Here is a 21,322-nt window from a genome sequence, read left to right as displayed (position 1 = left end):
GGTTTCCAGGAGGGACAGATATTGTCATGTGTGAACGACATTGCTGCTGCTGTACAACACACAGTGGCTGCTCACCTAGCAAAGCGTACACATCGAGCCATTCTCTTCTGTAAGAAGGAAGGTTTGTTGCCTCAACCAAAACCAGCCTTGGTTAGTATCTTATCATGTACCTACATTTCACTTGGTAATAATACGTATTGGGCATGGTGCCATAGAGTGGTAGATTATGGGTTGGTGCTTCTAGAGTCTCCCTTTCTGAAATGTCAATTTTAGCTGTGGCACCTTCGGAAAGTGCATGGTGAATCCCAAGCACCTCTGTACAGGGAGGGAAAGTCAGAGGGAGAGTCACCTGGGCTGCTCCAGTGCGTCTCTTAGTGTCCAGTTACACCCCTGCATTGATGAGGCCTGACCTCATCCCATCTGCTTTCTCAGGTGGATGACTAGTGGCATGTGTAGACCTAATTAGAGGAATAAAATAAATTGGAAAAAAAGAGGGAACATTGCTTTCACTAAAAACATTGAGCTAATGAAAGGTGTTTATGTCAGAGTGATGACTGAAGATTTTGGAGCTAGCATATGTGGAGAGGCAAAATGGTTTCACATAGGGAGGGAACAGATTTAAAGCTGATTTAACATGTGCTGATTTTGTACACTTTTTATGAAGAGGCTTGGAAGAAGATCACCTACAGGCCATCCTGGCTGGGGAATTGAAGGGAGATTTTTTTAAAAGCATTACACTTGTATTCATTAACATAGGATCATTGTTAGAATCTTAATGTTTCACATCAAGAAATTAACATTGGCGCAGAATTTGCGGTCGGAGGCTTCCCACGGGTGGATGCAAAAAATCTATAAACTTACCTGATGGTCCCGGCGGTTTGGACATTTGCGCTCCTGGGCCGCTGCGCGTAGGCCTGCGTAGACACCCATAGAGGCCGTAAATTCTGTCCCATTGTAAAGCCCATGAGAAATCAATTTTTGAAAGGCATACATTTCCATTTGTGTAACCTATATTATTTACTTTCATCTCAGGTGGTTTCAGGGGGAGTGGCCAGTAATGAATACATCAGAAAAGCTCTTCGGATAGTAACTGAAGCAAATGGATTCTCACTGCGTTGCCCTCCGCCTAAGCTTTGCACAGACAATGGCATCATGATTGCATGGTGAGAACAACAAATAATATTAATCTATCTTTGAAGTATTGCATACAATGAAGTATTATTGCAGCCATCTTAACCTTGAATCAAAAAAATTACAAACCTTGAAGTTTGCAGGTTTCCTTCTTGATCAAAAATGTGCGACAGCTGTATAACTAGTACTCCAGAAAGTGAGGAGTTTCACCTGTGTAAGTTGGACAGTTTTTTCTAGCTGGACCGTTTTCAGAGCATCTGATTCAAACACACCTTAAATAATAATCACACTTTTCTCCTTTTTGCTTTCTTGGATTGTTTCCACCACCCTCTCCAACTTGCTTTTATGTCTGTGTACTTCTGTTCAAAGGGAATCAACAACAATTTACAGCATCCCTTACATAAAGGATGACCTCACAAAGTACAAGAAGGAGAAAGCAGGTACCAAGCAGGAAAGAAAAGGAGAAAATTGAGAGGATTAGTCTGAGGAGGTTCCAGAAAACGGAGAGCATTCCAGAGGACAGGAGCATAGTGGCTGAATGAGCAGCCACCAATAGAGGAGTGGAGGGAATGGGAGACTCGGTGTCTAAAAAATCAAAGAGTATATATGAGACACAAGGCTAGAAAAGATCACGAATGTAAGGTGGAATGAGACCGTGGAGAAATTTAAAAGTAAGGATCAGAATTTTGAAGTCACCTTGGAAGCTTTGGGACAAGGTGAAGGTGTGGGGCTTTGTGAGCTGTGGTGGGGGAGGGGAGAGCAGAGTTGGCCACAGCATGTGGCATTTAGAAATCTGTGAAGAATTGATGGAAGGAGGCCAGCTAGGAGAGTATTAAAGAAGTTGAGACTTTTCAGGATGATGACAGGGACGAGAGTTTTGCCGGTGTTGGGGGGGAAGCGAAGTGAGGGTGGGCAGTGTTGTGAAAGTGGAAGAAAATCTTGATAATGAAGCAGAGCAGTTCAAAAGGGTTCCATGCTGTCTGATTCATCCTGAGTTGACTGAGTTTAAGTAAATGGAGTCAAGGACAGAGGTGCATAAGTAGTTTCTACTTTTCTCGCTGTTTGACTTGTAGTACTGTAACGGTTCACAAGCTAGGTAATGCTTGATATGATTTTAAACTTAGTAAATGAAGAAATGCAGAAATCAGTAATTGGGCACCACTGAGTAGGACGACTATCTACAGTCAGCGCAGACCTTACTGGAACACTGAAAGTGATATATAAATGTGAATTGTTGTTCGAATAGTAAGGAAATCAAGAGATATGGGGACAGTGCAGGAAAGCAATGTTAAGATAGAAGATCAGCCATGATCATATTGAATGGCGGAGCAGGCTGGCTGGGCCGAATGGCCTACTCCTGCTCCTAATTCTTATGTTCTTATGAGTTGTCTTCTTCCAACTCTACAGTCCTTCAATTGCATAATCTAGAGCTTTATTCCATGGTTTCTGCCCTTTCTGTCTAAATGAACCCCAAGGTCCAAGATCAATACTTCAGCCCTTAGACATGTATTGTTCTCAGCGTATGTGCAGCCATGCAAACAAACCTAATGTGTCAGTGCACAGAGCTACATGCTATCAAAATGCACAATTTCATAAAATATATCTAACTATGTTAAATTATTTATTAAAAATTACATAACATTTCTATATCGCTAATGCAGTAAATGCATTGACACTAACATTTAACAATGTCTGATGAGTGGGCAGAATTTTTACCTTTGATTGTCGGTGGGGGGTGGTGTGGATCGCGTCAGGAACCCGGAAGTTCGAGGGGCGCATTTTACAGCGGCTTTTTAATGTAGCCACTGTAATTGAATCAGATTTCCAGGTTACCCGACTAATTAACTGGAACGGGCCTGATGAGATCACGGATGAGCTGAGCTATTTATAGGAGCAATGCACAGATGTCAGTTGAAGGCTGGTGGAGGTGGAAACCAGGTTATAAGAACATAAAATGTTGTGGGAATAGTAAGTTGGTTGTGTTGTAACAATTTGATAAAGCTCAAACCTTAAATATGCAGGCTCAAAGACAGAAAGCAGTCCCAAGATTCAGTGATGCCTCCTTGGAGATATTACTCCAATAAGTCAGGGCACACAGGGACATCCTTTTCCCTGCTGATGGGAGGAAGAGACCAGCTGCTTAGACTAAAAATGCATGGCTGAAGATTGCTGACGAGTGAGCAGCAGGGTTGTTGTTGTCAGGACTTGCATCCAGTGCTTCCAATGCTTTAATGGCCTCAAGAGGGAAGGAAAGGTGCCTACATCCTGATGTGCGTTTCATCCCAACCCCATCACTCTGCCTTCCCAAGCCTACTCCTGCACATCACTCCTCACATCAACCTACCTTGCAGCTGCTCCCATCCCTCACTGTCTATGCACCTACTCACATCCCCATCTGACCATCCACCACTGACACTAATGCAATGTCTTGCCTCTTGCTCATAGTCACTCTCAACAGATGTTGCTCATCCATCCCTTCCACTCAATCCATGACTCGCCCTCAAAGATCTCTTGTTACCCTCCTTGCAGGAGAAGAGAACACAGAATACCCGGGAGAGGTTGCGAACTGGCGGTGGCCCTCCACTCATGACAGCGCTCACTTCAGCAGAGGAGGAGGTGCTGGAGCTGAGCCGCGTTGCAGAGCTGCTGGCGGTGGGAGATGTAGAGAGGGGAAATTCCCAGCTACCTGGTGATAGAATTAAATATCACACTGCCACATGGCATACAACAGTCACTGATGTTTACTTGATGTCAGCAGCCAGTGAAATATGATCATGTGTATACTTAAAACATTCTTATCACAACAGTTCTAATTCACGTCTTTACTCTCCCACTGTCCAGTCAGAGGAAGTTCTATTCTCTGAGGGTGCACCGTCACCAAACCCCACGTACACCTAGCACCAGCGCCGATATGCACATGATTGTGGGTACACTAAGTGATAAGTAGTGTTGTCACATGGTGTCCCACACATCACACGTGAGCAAGAGGAGATAGTGGAGACAGGGACAGCAGTGGAGACAGTGAGAATGCTGGTGATGCTGCTGGGGCTCATCTTGGTCCTCATCTGAGGTCCAAGGTGAAACAGCATAAGCGGCATCAATGCTGAGCTGATAGATGCTAGGTAAAGTGGAGATCAGAGGCACAATCCTCCAGTGTAGTGAGAGTGACTTCCAAAGTTGTAGAAATCACCTGCAAACTCTCAGCATAAGTGATGTCAGCAAAAGCCTTTCCCTTAGGCAAGAAAACAGATGTGAGTACTTATATGATTTTTTTTTTAAACTATCATTTGTTCAGCTCCCACAATTGCCACTGTGCTCTCTCCTTACTTTCACTGGCTAGGTTCAGCAAGCCCTGGAATCCCGCGGACAGACAGTAAAAGCTGCAACTTCAGGTAACTAAGGCTGTTAATAGCCTCTTAATGAGCTCTAAACTGCTTTAATTAGGTCACCTGCCTATCCTGAGGGGTCTTGACATGCTGACTAACGCGCCCAAGTTAAAGGCGGAAGCAGGCGTGTTGAAGCCGGCTTTCTGACGCGCTGTCAATTTCAGTGCTTCTAACTGCTCACCCGCTCGCAAATCCACACTCTTCAAAAGTGAAAATTCAGCCCAATGTTTTCAACCTAACACAAAATAGATACAGATGAGGAAGGCCATTTGGCACATCTTATCTCATCCATTCAGAAAGACCCTGCAGTCCACTCACCACAGAGTTTAACTGTTTTTTAAATGATTCCAGAGTTCACTCCTTTGCTCCCCTACCCAAAAGTTCATTCCCAAAGTTGATCAATCTTTGTGTGAAAAATAGCTTCTTGACTTCAGATACAAATTTGATGTGAATTTGAACCAGTGCCTTCTTATCCTACTATCATGTTTTGATTTGAATTAGTGCCTCAGATTTACCTTTTCTGTGCTGCTTAATATCTGGTACACCTCTACAAGGTCACCTTTCAGTCATCTCCTATCATGATTGAAAAACGCAAGTTTCTCTAATCTATCCTCACAAATGAGTCACTGAATCTAGGTGCTAGTCTTGTGGTTCTTCTCAGCACTGCCTCCAATGCTTGAGTGTCTTCCTTGTATCTTGCAGCACAAAACTGAATACAATATTTAAGGTGTGATTTGACAAGGTTATAGTTTAAACATGACCTCCTCTGACTTGTACTCTACTGCTTTGGCTACATAGGTCAGTATTCTCTTCATCCTTTGATCAATTTTATTCCACACCATTCATCTTATCTAATGGGAGAACTTAAACACAAAATGGATTGATGAAAGTCTTTACATTTTCTGGGTTTCATGTTACATATATTTTACTGCAAGTTTTTAATTTAATCAACACTTGTATATAAGCTGTTCATTTTGATTCTGGAAACGGGGTTTTTGTCTTGCATCAGATCATATACAATAGTTAAAATAGTGCACTCATGCACTGATGCTACCTGTCTCTGTTTTTAGGAATGGTATTGAGAGACTTCGAGCAGGAATCGATGTTCTGCATAATTCAAAAGCAATTCGCTATGAGCCAAAGTAAGTAACAAGGCTTTTAGTTTTAAAAAAAAAATCACAATCCTTAAATAATTGAGTTGTGAGTAATGCATTGATTTTTCATTCCGAGCTTACACTTTTTAAGAATTATGTTCAAAGTTGTTGCAAACCTGTGGCTGAATAATATGAACATTTTAAAGCAAGCAAATACAGAAGTAAATAAAATACATCATCATCATCATCATAGGCAGTCCCTCGGAATCGAGGAGGACTTGCTTCCACTCCCAAAGTGAGTGCTTTGATGGCTGAACAGTCCGATACGAGAGCCAGAGACCCTGTTACAGGTGGGACAGACATTCGTCGAGGGAAGGGGTCGGTGGGGCTGGTTTGCCACGCGCTCCTTCCGCTGCCTGCGCTTGGCTTCTTCATGCTCTTTGCGTTGAGACTCGAAGAGCTCAATGACCTCCCGGATGTACTTTCTCCACCTCGGACGGTCTGCGGCCAGGGTCTCCCAGGTGTCAGTGGTGATGTCACATTTTACCAGGGAGGCTTTGAGGGTGTCCTTATAACATTTCCGCTGTCCTCCTTTGGCTCTTTTACATGAAGGAGCTTCACATAAAGCATTTGCTTAGGGAGTCTCGTATCTGGCATGCGAACTATGTGGCCTGCCCAGCGAAGCTGATCGAGTGTGGTCAGTGCTTCAATACTGGGGATGTTAGCCTGGTCGAGGACACTGATGTTGGTGCATCTGTCCTCCCAGGGGATTTGCAGGATCTTGCGGAGACATCGTTGGTAATATATCTGCAGCGACTTGAGGTGCCTTCTATATATGCACTGCTGTTATTGCTAACTTAATTTGCTGTCAATTGCTTTGTTTTGCAGAGCCCCTTTTGGAATTAATTTTTCAGAACAAGTCAAGAAAGCAGCCCTCCGAGTTCCTTATCTTAAACTGAAGATATGATTAATAGGGCTTCTCTTGGGGTCTGTCATTTCATGAAACGAAGCATTGATCACAACTGAGGAAACTCCACCATTTGAAAATGGCTGTGTTCAGACTGATTTAAATGTGGCAGTAGTCCGAGGAAATTAATAATTAAATTACCAATCTCGCGCCTGAGAGAATAATATCGATTAACTGATTGGAAAAAAATGTATCTAATGCAAAGTTGTGTATGTGGGGAAAACATAAAAATGATAGTAATCTACTCTGTTATTGGGAAAAAACTGATGTTACCTTAGATTTCAACGGCTCAATGATACCAATTTGTATCCAGAGGAAATCAGACTCTGCATCCCAACTGAAATTATATCGAATCAAATTGTCTTCAGAAATCTGGATTGAGATCAAAATTTCGATATTCCAGAACTCTCAGGACAATCAAGTCTCGATCAAATTGCCTTATTTTACTGGCAGTTGGAGCAACGGTATTTCGAACGGCAACATCTCACTGCGGCTTTTGATCTACCGACGGTGACAGTTAGAGAATTAATTCATTTTTCATTCATTCAACTTCTGATCTTTAAATTAAATTAAAATTATTTAGGAAACTATCAATCTTGTTTCACTATAACGATTATGATTCTCAGTTTGACAGTTGGAAAAATGGAGTTTCATTACTGCAATTTTTAGATTTATCAACAGTGATTCCTGGGGGTCTAGCCACAGGCACCAGAGACTGACTTTTCTCCATGTGGAAAAATTGGGGTTCTAAATGGTTGCCACAAATTATTGGAAATTCACACCTCGATGCTCAGCCTGCCAAATAGAACCTGGTCTTACTCACCTGTCTCGGCACCTGGACATCAATTCGTCACTGATTCATCTAGGTAACTTAGTTTCCCAGTGTTCATTCGCCTGTGTGTTTATGTTGCCGCTCCGGACCCAAGTACATCATTTCTATTTCCCCTTTTTGCTTTTTTTTCCTTTTTAACCCTCCTGACATCATGCCTCCTGTCTTTTCTCCACCCTTGGGTATTCTACCCTCACAAACCCCAATTCGGCAGTACTTATCATCTTTCCTACTCTCCTGCCACCATCCTAGGCTTGATTCCCTTTTAAATAATCCTACAGCTTCCCTCTGTGCCTCTCTTGGCATTTGAGAAAGGTCCACCGTGGCACTTGATGCTGGTTCCTAACGAGTAACAATCCCAATTACCCCTTCCTATACTCTCCCTGCCCTGTTTGTGCCGGGAGCTAATCTTGACGACCTCCTTCCGTCCCTCCCAACTCTGACCTTTTGGACATGGCCACTAGATCGACTATCATTGCCCATCTCTGCATTTCCCTACAAAATGTACATTCAATTGCGAATAAGGGCCTTGCCATCCATGAGCTTATTGTGAACGATCACAACATCATGCATGTCAGCTGTATATATAAATATGTCTTTTCCTTTATGGCTCAGTAGCATTCTCGCCTCTGAGTCCAAAGGTTATGGTTCAAGTCCCTCTCCAAAGATTTGAGCACAAAAATCTAGGCTGACACTGCAGGGCAGTACTGAGTGAATGCTGCACTAGCAGAGATGGTGTATTTCATATGAGATGTTAAACTAAGGCCCCGCCTGCTCTCAGGTGGGTGTAAAAGATCCCATGGATCCTATTTCGAAGAAGAGCAAGGGAGTTGGTCCTGGACAATATTTATCCCTCAATCGGTATCATGGTCCTTATCATATTGCTGTTGGTGGGAGTTTGCTATGTGTAAATTGGCTGCTGCGTTTCCTACATTACAACAGTGACTACAGTTCAAAAAGTACTTCATTGGCTGTAAAGCACTTTTGGATGTCCTGAGGCCATGAAAGACACCACATAAATACGAGTCTTTATCTTCATGACCTTGATGAATACATGGCTGAGGGGTGATGACACTTGTTTCATTTAATGAAGCTTCCCCGCCTGACTATATTTTCCCGCTCAAACCGCCGCGGTGATGGTGTAGCCTCTTATCTCTAAATTACACCTTGGCCTGTGTGGCAACTTCTCCTTTGAGCTTACCTTGTTTCACCCCTCACATCTCTTTTAAAATGCTTGTTCTGTATCGCCCACCCAATTATCACACCAATTTTCTCACTGAGATATCTTTTCTGCTTTATTCCCTCCACCTCTGCGCAATGACTTCTCATCCTCGATGATTTCAACCTTCACCTTAACTCTTCTTGTTCTCTCTCCTCTGAGTTCACTGCCATCCTTTCTTCCCTAAACCTCTCCCTTCATATAAACTCTCCTACACACATATATACTGTGTATATACAGCCACCCCTTTGATCTTGTCATCTCACGTTACCCCGCTACTCCCACCGTAACTATCACTGATAAGGCAGTCTCTGATCTTTTCCTTATATCGCTCCCTACACATATTCTCCTTTCCCCTCCTAACCCCCACTTATTTCTGTGTCTGGCCCTGGAAAAAACTCTTCCCTCAAGTCCCTTACCACTGCACTTTCACATTCCCAGCTCATCATCATAGGCGGTCCCTCGAACGAGCATGACTTCTTCCACAAGAGTTCACAGATGTTTCAATGAGGACCCAATATTCCAGTCCTGAACTCCAATTGAACCAATTGAAGGGGTGGAAGATGCCTCTGCGTGGATTTTCTTTTTAAACATGTGGTGACCGTTGCACATCAGCCACAACTTGGGCTTGACCGAGCTAAGCCTTTATCCAGTGGCAAGGGTTAACCAGGACGATTGGAGACCTGCTCTGCTGCATTGACCTAATGTGCACACATATTGCAGTTTGAGCATACCCGTGCTGCCCTTGGTCCTCGGTTCTTCTGGGCCCCATACCCTCAATTGCCGCACCTCCGCCACGATCTCTCGTCGCTCCTCCGCCACAAACATTCGCTGCACCTCCGCCACGATCTCTCACTGCTCAATTAGAGTGTTCTGACACACACATTAAAATGCCATGAATGAGGTGAAGTGACCAGGGTTAAGTTACAGGCAGCAGATTACTTAACAGGGCTGGCTCACCGGTGCAAGCAATAAGTACAGTTCTACCACAACTAGCATAACCAATCAGAACCTGTGAAATTCAATTCAGTCACAAACTTCGACTCTGCATGCACATTTATACCATCATAGGTTATTAATATCACCCTCATAACTGGACAGCGGAATCTTTGCATCAGTTTAGAGTAACCATCATAGGCAGTCCCTCGAATTCGAGGAAGATTTGCCTCCACTCAAAGTATGTACCTTGGTGACTGATCAATCCAATAAGGGAAGTACAGTCTCTGTCACAAGTGGGACAGACAGTTGTTGAAGGAAAGGGTGGGTAGAAAGACTGATTTGCCGCACGCTCCTTCCACTGCCTGAGCTTGCTTTCTGCATGCTCTTGGTGACGAGACTCGAGGTGCTTAGCGCCACTTGACTAAGAGGCTACTTGACCAAGCTGAATCCGGAAGATTTGTTCTTTCCCATACATCCATGTAAACATTAGCTGTCACAGGGCAACTATTAATTCATGCAAAATAAGTCAAAACTGTCCGTGATCAGTGCTCTGGTACTAGACGCTAATAAATTAACAAAACTGTAGCCACAATATAGGAATAGGAATAAGCCAATCAGCCCCTCAAGCCAGTTATGCCATTCAATGAGTTCTTTGCTGATCTGTGACCAAACTCCACATACGTGCCTTTGCGCCATATCCCTTAATACCTTTGGTTAACAAAAAGCTATCTATCTCAGATTTTAAAACAATTGATCTAACATCAATTGCTGTTTGCAGAAAAGAGTTCCAAACTTTTACCACCATTTGTGTGTAGAAGTGTTTCCTAACTTCACTCCTGAAAGGCCTGGTTCTAATTCTTAACACTATGCCACCTAGTCCTAGAATCCCCAACTAGCGCAAATAGTTTCTCTAAAATATATACCAACTTGTAACAGTGCAGTCCAGGTTTAAAGGGCCTTTTTCAATGGACCAGTCATAATGGTCTTGGCATCTCAGATTTGACAGAGGTTAAATAGTCGAATATTGAAATACGGTCACACAAATCAGCTTTAGACCACACATCTGGAAATGATAATTTCTAGGAGAAAGTCTATTGTACACTGTGCTGGCATTTAAACTGCCTTGGTATAAGTCAGCCGATAATCAGATTTGCTTTCAGAATCAAATGACATCCAGAGAACAGGCAAGATGGGAGAGATACCAAACACATACATAACTTGCCTGTTGCTTTTAAAAGGTTCTTGGTGGCAAGAAGAATTGGAGGCGTGAAGTTGAAGTGTAAACTATGCAGAAAAGGTTACACTTTTCGGTGTTGCTGTTACAAATTGCAGCAATGTAAATAGAATAGACTGCCCAAGCAAATCTTTTGTGGAAAAAAAATGGAAAGCAATCTTGCCCACCTACTTAACTGAATAATGGTTGCCGTTCCTTTCACCGAATACTTCAGCCTTGATCACATATAATGGGAGTCTGAATTGAAGTTGATTCTTGGATGGCTGCACTTAAATACCTGCAACTAGGATTCTATTTGTTTTACAGCCACATAATTAAAAAGATCCCTGGAATTATTCCCAAGGACCCAGATGGTGAATTTGTGACCTGATGAGATTACTGAGGCACATAGGGCAGGAAGGTCCCAGCTACCTAGCATTTGGCCTACAATTCTTCATGACATTTCTGCAGCTACTCATTTACTAAATCACATGTTCACCACGTTTGATACCCTTGTCCCGATTAAAACCATTATACTCACCCTGATTGTTCCCCCTAGTATACCCCACATCTCCGCTCCCTTAAGTCAAAGGGACGCAGATTTTAATGGCTTTGGGAGACAACTGGTTTAACTATCCATCACCGGATATGACTGGATCACATAAAGCATTAGTGGGTCCTGCTCTCCATCGCTAAAACTGCCCACTATTCTAAGATCATCCAGGAAGGTAAAGATAACACTTGGCTTCTCTTCTCAAACCACCTTCCCCTGCCTCCTCCTCACCTCCAACAATGAATGCAAGTTCATGGCCTTTTTTTCCAACAAAGATTGAGAATATACATTCAGCCGCCTCTGCTACTTCCCTCCTTTCCAATAGCCCACTGGATCTTACTTCGAAGGTTCCCCCCTGCCCTAACCCTGAATTTGCATATTTCTCGAGTTTTTCTTCTATCTCCCCATATGCCCTCTCAAAGATCATCTTGTTGATGAGACTGAATTCTTACTCTCAACCCTATTCCCACTAAACTGCTGACCACCCAACTTCCCTTCCTGGCTCCCATATTAGCTGATATTGTTATAGGTTCTCCTCGGGTACTGTCCCGCTGTTTTTCAAAGCTGCCGTCATCACCCCTCTCCTTAAAAAAATCAACCCTTGATCCCTCCTTTCTTGCAAACTATCGTCCTATCTCCAACCTCCCTTTCCTCTCCAAAGTCCTTGAACATGTTGTCACCTCCCGAAGCCGTACCCATCTTTCCTGTAACTCCTTCTTTGAATCCCTCCAATTAAGTTTCTGCCCTCGCCACTGTACCAAAATGGCTCTTACCAAAGTCACAAATGACATCCTAATTGACTATGACAAAGGTAAACTATCCCCCACTGATATTCAGCAAAGTGCTCTCCAGCTCATTGCTGTGTGTGGGCCATGAGAGGGAAGATGGTGAAAGGGGGACAAGGAAGTGGGGACTCTGCTCAAAACGCTTCCACTTTTCACGCGTTGCCCCCTCCCAGTCAGCACCCCACATGCTGCCTCGTGTCCCAATGGCCAAGTCTGCTCCTGCCACAGGTGCAGGTGGAGCAGTCTTTGGCGGGTTTATAAACATAGAGGATGTCAGCCGAGAGCATCTCAACAGTTAGAGCTGGGATCTGCATAGCCTCCCACTGCCGCTGCAGAAGCCACATAGGTTGCACCACAGGCAGAGTAAAGATTTGTAGCTGCACATGGGTATTACACAATGTTAAGTTGTTAAGTTTCTCTTTAATTTATAAGCCACATAAATATTATTTGTTTGCACCACTTTCCTGTCTTGCCCATTTTTGCCTGCTGTTTCACAAGTGGCCTCAAGACCATTTTTTGAGGAGGTAACCAAGAGGGTTGATGAGGTGATAGTGCGTACGATGTACTGTATATGGACTTTAGCAAAGCTTTTGATAAGGTCCCACATGGTAGACTGGGCAAGAAGATTAAAGCCGATGGGATCCAGGGCAAAATGGCAAGTTGGATCCAAAATTGGCTTGGAGGGAGGAAGCAATGGTTGATGGAAGTTTTTGTGACTGGAAGGATGTTTCCAGTGGGATTCCGCAGGGCTCAGTATTGGATCCCTTGCTTTTTGTGGTATATAGCAACGATTTAGATTTGGAGTATGATTAAGAAGTTTGCAGACAACACTAAAATTGGCTGTGTGGTTGATAATGAAGAAGAAAGTCATGGACTGCAGGAGGATATTAATCTACTGGTCAGGTAGGCAGAGCAGTGGCAAATGGAATTTAATTCAGAGAAGTGTGAGGTAATGCACTTTGGGAGGGCTAATAAGGAAAGGATATACACATTAAGCGGTAGGCCACTTAATAGTGTAGATGAACAAAGGAACCTTGGAGTGCTTGTCCACAGATCCCTGAAAGTAGCAGGCCAGGTGGATAAGGTGGTTAAGAAAGCATACGGAATCCTTGCCTTTATTGGCCGAGGCATAGACTATAAGAGCAGGGGGGTTATGCTTAAATTGTCTAATACTTTGGTTAGGCCACAGCTGGAGTACTGCATGCAGTTCTGGTCACCGTATTATAGGAAGGACGTGATTGCACTAGAGAGAGTGCAGAGGAGATTTACTAGGACGCTGCCTGGAATGGAGAATCTTAGTTATGAGGACAGATTGGATAGGCTGGGTTTGTTCTCATTGGAACAGAGGAGGCTGAGAGGAGACCTCATTGAGGTGTACAAAATATTGAAGGGCCTGGACATAGTGGATAGTAACGGCCTATTTCCATTGGTGGAAGAGTTTAACGTGGTTGGTGGAAGGTTTAGATGGGATTTGAGGCGGGGGGCTTCTTTACGCAGAGGGTTGTGGGGATCTGGAACTCGCTGCCTGGAAGAGTGGTGGATGCAAAAACCCTCACCACTTTTAAGAGATGGTTGGATGGGCACTTAAGTGCGGGTTACGAACCTAGAGCTGGTAATTGGGATTAGACTGGATGACTTTTTGTTGCCCGGCGCAGATATAATGGTAAGTACTGCAGGGAATCGAATACGCAAGGGTAATCTCCTGGACTAGTTTCGATTGCCTGAATGGGTCGGAGAGTAATTTTCCCAGATATTTTTCTCCCTAAATTGGCCTGGGTTTTTACCTGGTTTTTACCTCCCAGGAGATCACATGGCTCCGGTTGGGGTGGAGTGTAGAATGTTTCAGTATAAGGGATGTCGCAGTTGTGAGGCGGACTGGTTGGGCTGGGTGCTCTTTGCCTTTCCGTCATTGTTCATAGGTTTATATGTTACCTTCAGGGCTGCTGACTAAGGGCCGTGCAACTCTTTGTCGGCCGGCGTGGACACGATGGGCCGAAATGGCCTCCTTCTGCGCTGTGAATTTCTGTTTCTATGTTTCTATTCCTCAGAGGAAATTTGCAGACAGCCTACAAGATATCCATGCTGTTACACTGGAAACTTTGGTCTGGATATCCAACTTATATATTGACATTTTGATTTGCTTTGCTACTCATCAACATGGGCAGTCCCACGAAACGAGGACAACTTGCTTCCACGCTGAGAACGGATGAGTTTACAGGTGTTTCAATTGATGTTCCGGATCCCGAACTACTTCCTGAAGGGTGAAAGACGCCTGTGCGTGGGTTTTTTTTAACGTGTGCTGGCCGTTGCACCCCAGCCACCACACGGGCTTGACAGAGCTAGGTCTTGGTCCAGTGGCAAGGAATAACCAAGATGACGAGACCAGCTCTGCTGCATAGACCTAGTGCACAAACAATCGCAGTGTAGGCTGGCCCGTGCTGCCCCTGGGCCCTCGTCTCTTCTGGGCCCCGAACTTTCGCCTCTCCTGGGCCCCGATCACATCCCTCTATGAACTCTTGCCGCTCCTTCGCCCCGACCTCACCGCTCCTGCTGTATCTGCCCACGCTGCAATCAGCCATCACCCTCCTGCAGCAGTAAATGCTACTCTCTGAAGTGGCATGCCGCCACACACTGCTCCCTTTAATGGCCCCGGCCTGCTGATGGCATTAACGTTAGTAGTAAACATCATACACACAATTACAATTGACCACATGTAGCTGGTGGATTTTTGGAGCATAGAATGGTTTGCCACAGGGAACAGTTGCTACTACCATTTGAAATAAGAAGATTTGTGATGAATGATAAGACAAGACTTAATACTGTGCAATGGGTAGCTGTGAAAAGGAATGCTTGGCTGATTGCAGGACTGCTTTGTGTTGGGGATAAGGGGGGTGGGGGAAATGGGTTTGGCATTTGGCTGCCAGATGCTGGATTGCAATGGTGCAATCTAATTGAACTTCGCCATTATGAGGGCATCCCGGACAGCAATGTGCGCTGCTGCAGGTGCTTTGGCCGCATCATGTTCCTCCTCCTCCAAAGAGGTTCTGCACTCTGTCCCTTTCTTCGCCTGAAGGTCCAAACCTCATTGCTGTGCAATGTTGTGCAGAGCGCAGTACACCACGACTATTCTGGAGCTACTAGCTGGTGCGTATTGAAGTGCGCCTCCAGATCTGCCCAGGCACCTGAAGCGCATCTTCAGCATACAGATTGCTTGCTTAGTGACACATCTCATTGTTATCTCTTCTCTTAGGCAGTCCCTTGGAGTTGAGGATGACTTGCTTCCACACTAAAAATGAGTTCTCATGTGGCTAATGAGTCCAATGCGGGATCTACAGTCTGTGTCACAGGTGGGGCAGGCGGTGGTTGAAGGAACAGGTGGGTGGGGTGCTTGGGTTGCCGTGTGCTCCTTCCACTGTTTAGGCTTGGCTTCAGCTTGTTCTCGGCATAGAGACTCGAGGTGTTCTGCATCTTCCCGGATGCTTTTCCTCCACTTTGTGCGGGCTTGGGCCAGGGATTCCCAGGTGTTGGGGGGGGGGGGGGGGGGGTGTTGCACTTTTTCAAGGAGACTTTGAGGGTGTCCATGAAGCATTTACTCTGCCCACTTGGGGCTCGCCTGCCGTGTCGGAGCTCTGAGTAGAGCGCTTGTATTGGGAGTCTCGTATCGGCATATGGATGATGTGGCCTGACCAATGGAGTTGATCAAGCATGGTCAGTGCTTCGATGCTGGGTATGTTGGCCTGAATGAGAACATTGACATTGGTGCGCCTATCCTGCCAATGGATTTGCAGGATCTTGCGGAGGCAGCGTTGGTGGTACTTCTCCAGTGCTTTGAGGTGCCTGCTGTACATAGTCCATGTCTCTGAGACGTATAGGAGGGCGGGTATCACTACTGCTCTGTAGACCATGAGCTTGGTGATGGGTTTGAGGTCCTGGCCTTCAAACACTCTCTTCCTCGGGCGACCAAAGGCTGCACTGGCACACTGAAGGCAGTGTTGGACTTCATCATTGATGTCTGCTCTTGTTGACAGTAGGCTCACAAAGTATGGAAAATGGTCCAAGGCCTCGTCGTGGATTTTGATAATTGGCGAGCAGTGCTGCGTGGTGGGGGCAGGTTGGTAAATGTCTGGTGTAAGGCCCATGCTCCCGTATGTTTCAGTGAAGGTGTTGATGATGGCTTCGAGTTTGGCCTCCAAGTGTGCGCAGATGCAGGCGTCATTTGTGTACTGTAATTCAATGACAGAGGATGGGACGACCTTGGATCCGGCCTGGAGGCGGTGGGGGTTGAACAGTTTCCAATTCATTCTGTAGATTAGCTCCACTCCAGCGTAGAGCTTACTGAGGGTGAGATGGAGCATTGCAGCAAGGACAATCGAGAAGAGCGTTGGTATAATGACACAGCTTTGCTTGACCCCACTCCGAGCATGAATTGGGTCTGTGGTGGATCCGTTGGTCAGGATCATGGCTTACATGTCGACGTGAAGCAGGCGAAGGATGGTGAAAAACTTTTGGGGGCAGCTGAATTTGAGGAGGATGCTCCATAATCCCTCACAGTTGACAGTGTCGAAGGCCTTTTGTCAGGCCAAAGAAGGCCATGTACAGGGGTTGGTACTGTTCCCTGCATTTCTCTTGGATTTGCAAGAGAAGATCATATCCAATGTGCCCCTTAGTGGGGGGAATCTGCATTGCGACTCTGGGAGGAGTTCTTTAGCCACAGGAAGAAGGTGATTGAGGAGGATTCTTGCGATGACTTTCCCTGTGGCAGACAGCAGGGAAATTCCTCTGTAGTTACCGTAATTGGACTTGTCACCTGTCTTGAAGATGGTCTCAGGCATTCACTTCCCCCATGCTGTTGTAACCTGTGTGTGCCAGCCACCTTCATCCCAGATAATGGGGCCAATAGTCAAATTCGATAATGCTCTTTCCACATCTTTGGAGATCCTGTCCACTTCTCTACCCTGTATTACTTTCCCGCAGCGCCAACCCGACCTGACCTGGGTGGGAACAGAGGAGCACCAAGAGCCAGCCACTGCAGGAACCAGCCCGAGCCAGCCTGAGAGTGTGACGAAGGCAAAGTGGACGACAAATCAGATATCACAGCATCCCAGGTAGATGATTGGTTGGCGTCTCTTGGTGTGAGGTCGAACCCAGCAGCGAGGTCGGGGCTCAGAAGAGGTTGGAGAGCAGCAGGAGGCCCGGAAGTCGGAGGGCAGTTGGAGGTCGGAGGGCAGCGGGAGGCCCCGATGTCGGAGAGCAGCAGAAAGCCCCCGGGTCAGAGGACAATGGAAGGCCCAGAGGTCGGAGGGCAGTGGGAGGCCCAGAGGTCATTGTTATATGGCCTTGATTGTAGCACTCCTGGGCCTCATTGCTTGGGTTCCTCACAGATGTCACCAGCCACATTTTAAGTGGGCATCCCTTGTCTCCAAGCAACTAGCTAGTAAGTTTGTTCTGAGGTGCAAAGAGCTCAAGGAGGCTAGACTGGCACAGGACAAAAGCATCATGGTGAATGACTGGGAATCTGGTGCACACCTGGATAATAATTTTTTTGAGGTTGCACACCAGCTGTACATTTTTGGAGTGGAAACTTTTATGGTTCACGAACACACCTCAATTGTCACATGTGTGTAGTTGATAACACCCTGCACCTGTGGGAAGCCAGCTAGAGACGCAAACCCGAATGCCCGCTTATTCTGACTGGCATCATCGGTGGTGAAGTGCATATAATTGCCTGCCCTGGAAAACATGGAATTAGTGGAGTTTGTGATTTTGACAGCCACTGGTAAAGCATGGCCACCAAGTCCACTTGGCAGTGGGCCTTCTTCCAGCAGACTGCAAATATCTGCTACTACCTGACGTGAGCCCCTGAGCTTTCTGGGACACTTGTGATCAGACACCTCCAGGAAGCTGATCCTCTGCCTGTACACCCTATGTTGCAGAAATTGCGTCCTGTGAGCTCCACCTCTCTATTCATCTCCTCTCCTGTGCAGCAGCAAGTCTGTGATGTAAGATTAGGATCACAGGTCACATACAGATACCCAAAGGGTCTTAGGAGTTATAAGGCATTTTATTAAGGGAGCGATAGTTAAAATATAGTCAAACGCAACACACAATCAGGATAGACATAGTAGACATACAACCGTGACAAGTCGCTGTTATTAGTCCCGAGCAGACAGACGGCTGGTGGCACGAACAGTTCTTATCTTCACTGCCTGCCCTGAAAAGCACGTTAGACATCCATTTTATTGTCTTTTTATGGGTGGGCTTGGGGGAACGTGATGGACAGGACCATTTAACCTATAAGAGCTGTCACCAAACCGGTGTGCCCAATGGCCTTTCGAATTCTTTATCTCCACTCTCTGAGGTAAAACCCTCCCCTTCCCATGTCTTTCCTGTTTATACTTTGTAAAAATCCAACCTCCCAAGGTTGGAGTCAGATATGGCCTTCTTGGCCTTCAGATGTTCGGAGCTGGCCATTACCAGTTATTTATGTTCACGCTGTTCAAGCCGCTTTAACTATTGTACCATGGAATTAATCTTTTAATTCTAACACCAGTCTGAAGAGACTTTTTTGTCTCAAGTTATTTCTTCCAATTCACAATTTCTTACATTCTCGACTTTGAGAAGGAAATATCCTTATTGACTTTTCACAACCGGCTTTTTACTGCTTTAGCTATTGCCAAGTTACTTGTTTTTTGCTTTCACCACTTGGGTGCTCCTTAGTAAGGAGACTCAGAAATGAAGATTTCTCCCTTTCTGTCAGTCCATTCCTTTGAGGGGGAGGAGCAACCTCTGACCTCTTACTCAAGTTCAATTCATTGTTCCGGTGTTCCAATTCTGTCCCGCCTGGAGTATCCTCTGTTTCTTGTATCTTTCCTGATCTTACCTCACCTGCGATCTCCTCTTTGTTACTTCTGATCTTCTCATTCGGTGTGATCAATTAATTAGATTTTTTTTTAGTGCTGGATGGTCATAGACATTGGCTTATGTTACACAGGGTACATATATCAAATACATTATCATTACAAGTTGGAGAACTACCAGAGCATGTGAAATAATACAAATCTAAGGGCCTGCTGATAAATTAAGCCCAATGGGACAGGTCCTGTTAGACCTGTAAAACATGGTAGTTGCGGTAGTAGTGACACAGAAGGCTGCTGCTGGTGGCGCTATTGCTGCTGGTCCTCCTTATTATGTCTACAATGTACTTATGAATGACTCCACAAGGCAATGTGTTGTACTTGAACTATAGTGACCTTGGTCCTTTATTCCAATCTCCAGAGTGCTGTGCAAGCATGGTGTGCAGCCTTTTATACAGGGCCCTGCCACCAGGGCAGGAAGCCTCCAGTCTCCACCAGTTGCACCCTCTAGTGGTGCCAGCATGTAGGTACATGGTGTGAACCTTATTGATAGTACACCAGGTAAACAAGTCTCCATCTTATACAATCTCACAGTGACTACACATAGAGTACATCCATAGTCATCATATACAACACTCCTCCTGCTGGTTCTCTTCTTGCTCATGCTGTTGTTGCTGCTGGTCATCTTGGTCCTCATCTGAGTTCCAAGCTAAACAGCATAAGCAGTGCCCTGATATATCACAGATGCAAAATGGAAATAGACGCACACACCTCCCAATGCAAGTGAGTCATTAAGTTGAAGTGTTTGGTGAGTTTTTATTCATCTGCTTTACATTTTCTTACACCATAGCCTAGAAATTACTGTGTGTGAAAATGTAAAGGCCCGGAATTTGCAATGGGCAGTCTTTATCTTAGGTGGTCCCTCGTATCGAGGATGACTTGCTTCCACACCAAAAAGAGATGAGTTCACAGGTGCTTCAATAAAGGACCTGACATTCCATGTCCCGAACTACATATTGAAGGGTGGAAGATGCCTGTGCGTGGACTTTTTTAACGTGTGGTGGCCGTTGCATATCAGCCACCACACGGGCTTGACAGAGCTAGGTCTTGTTCCAGTGGCAAGGATTAACCAAGACCACTGGAAACCAGCTTTGCTGCACGGACCTAGCGCGCGCACACATATCGCAGTGTGGGCTGGCCCGTGCTGCCTCTAGGACCTCACCCCTTCTGGGCCCTGAACTCACGCCTCTCCTAGGCCCTGATCACGTCGCTCTACAATCTCTCGTAGCTCCTACGCCCCGACTGCGCCGCTCCTCTACTGTTTGCTGCCTCTCCTGCTGTATCTGCCCATGCTCCAATCAGCGACCTCGATTTTAGTAAGGTCCAAACCAATCACCCTTCTCCAAGTCGGATGGGCAGTAGCAGCAAAATAACAGCGTTCTGTTATTACCCCTTTGAAACTGACCGCAACTTCAGGATTTAGTGCATGCACATCCTAACACAGAAATCCTGAAATTACTGTCACTTATTCACTGCTCTGACACTGGCTGTTATGTGCACACCGCACCCCCCCCCACAATAACCATAGCCACAATCAGTGTAATCAGAGAATTCAGGGAAACATTTTGGCTTTCCCTCGGTAATATCACTGTTAAACACCCCATTAAAAGTTAGAACCTTTTGGATTAGATGTAACTTGGGTTTTAACAGTCTTGACTGATTACCAAACTTTATGGCCCTGAAAAACGAATTTTGATTTTGTGGAGTGCCGAATTTATCCATTTTAATTTACATTTTTCTAAAAGAAACTTTAATTTTCTTTTTAAAGTTTGTTTATCTATTTCAGGTTTACCTTTTTCCCATGTGAGAGCCCAATCTTTGTTTTGCTCTCTATAACATTTTCAAAAAGTTAGAATAAAAGGAGCTTATTCACTTCCTAGTTCCCGATCTGTGAGAATTCTGCATTGTGATTGGCTGCTTAGAGAGCTTGTTGACGTCACAGCAGCTCGCACTAGGAATTCCCCATTAACTTACACTGATCTCAACTGGACGTCGGAAAAGCCAAGCTTCTCACCATGGACATCGTAAGATCTTTGTGGGAAGCTTTCTTTGGGGGCAATGGCACACGCCTTTGCTTTGGCGCTGACCGCAAATTATGGGTAAATAGTCAGTATGGATTTCAAAAGGAAAGGTCATTCTTGACCAAACTTGTTGAGTTCTTTGATGAACTAACAAAGATTAAACGAGGGTAATGTAGTAGATGTAATATATTTGGATTTTCAAAGGACTTTGGTGAGATACTGCACAGTGGATTCATTACTAAGATCAGAACATATGGAGTCAGAGAACAAG

The 21,322-nt window shown here is 45.2% G+C and overlaps 2 protein-coding genes across 5 annotated transcripts in view; one reads left to right on the top strand and one right to left on the bottom strand.

Annotated features, from left to right (window-relative positions):
* osgepl1 (O-sialoglycoprotein endopeptidase-like 1) overlaps nucleotides 1-7,172 on the top strand; it is a 32,860-nt gene extending 25,688 nt beyond the window's left edge. For 2 of the 3 annotated variants that reach the window (XM_070875851.1, XM_070875849.1), the window contains exons 4-7: nucleotides 2-150; nucleotides 1,033-1,163; nucleotides 5,588-5,659; nucleotides 6,500-7,172. In XM_070875851.1, the coding sequence (XP_070731952.1) occupies nucleotides 2-150; nucleotides 1,033-1,163; nucleotides 5,588-5,659; nucleotides 6,500-6,578 (431 nt within the window). In that variant the 3' untranslated portion in view covers nucleotides 6,579-7,172. Of the gene's footprint in view, nucleotide 1; nucleotides 151-1,032; nucleotides 1,164-4,471; nucleotides 4,524-5,587; nucleotides 5,660-6,499 lie in introns of those variants that run through there. The other variant, XM_070875850.1, reaches the window with a different exon arrangement.
* adat3 (adenosine deaminase tRNA specific 3) overlaps nucleotides 1-21,322 on the bottom strand; it is a 70,437-nt gene that overhangs the window by 45,790 nt on the left and 3,325 nt on the right. The window lies entirely within an intron of this gene.

Source organism: Pristiophorus japonicus, chromosome 3 (assembly GCF_044704955.1).
Source record: "Pristiophorus japonicus isolate sPriJap1 chromosome 3, sPriJap1.hap1, whole genome shotgun sequence".
Lineage (NCBI taxonomy): Eukaryota > Metazoa > Chordata > Chondrichthyes > Pristiophoridae > Pristiophorus > Pristiophorus japonicus.
The sequence above is the reverse complement of the archived record's forward strand: the minus strand, read 5'-3'. Positions and strand labels throughout refer to the sequence as shown.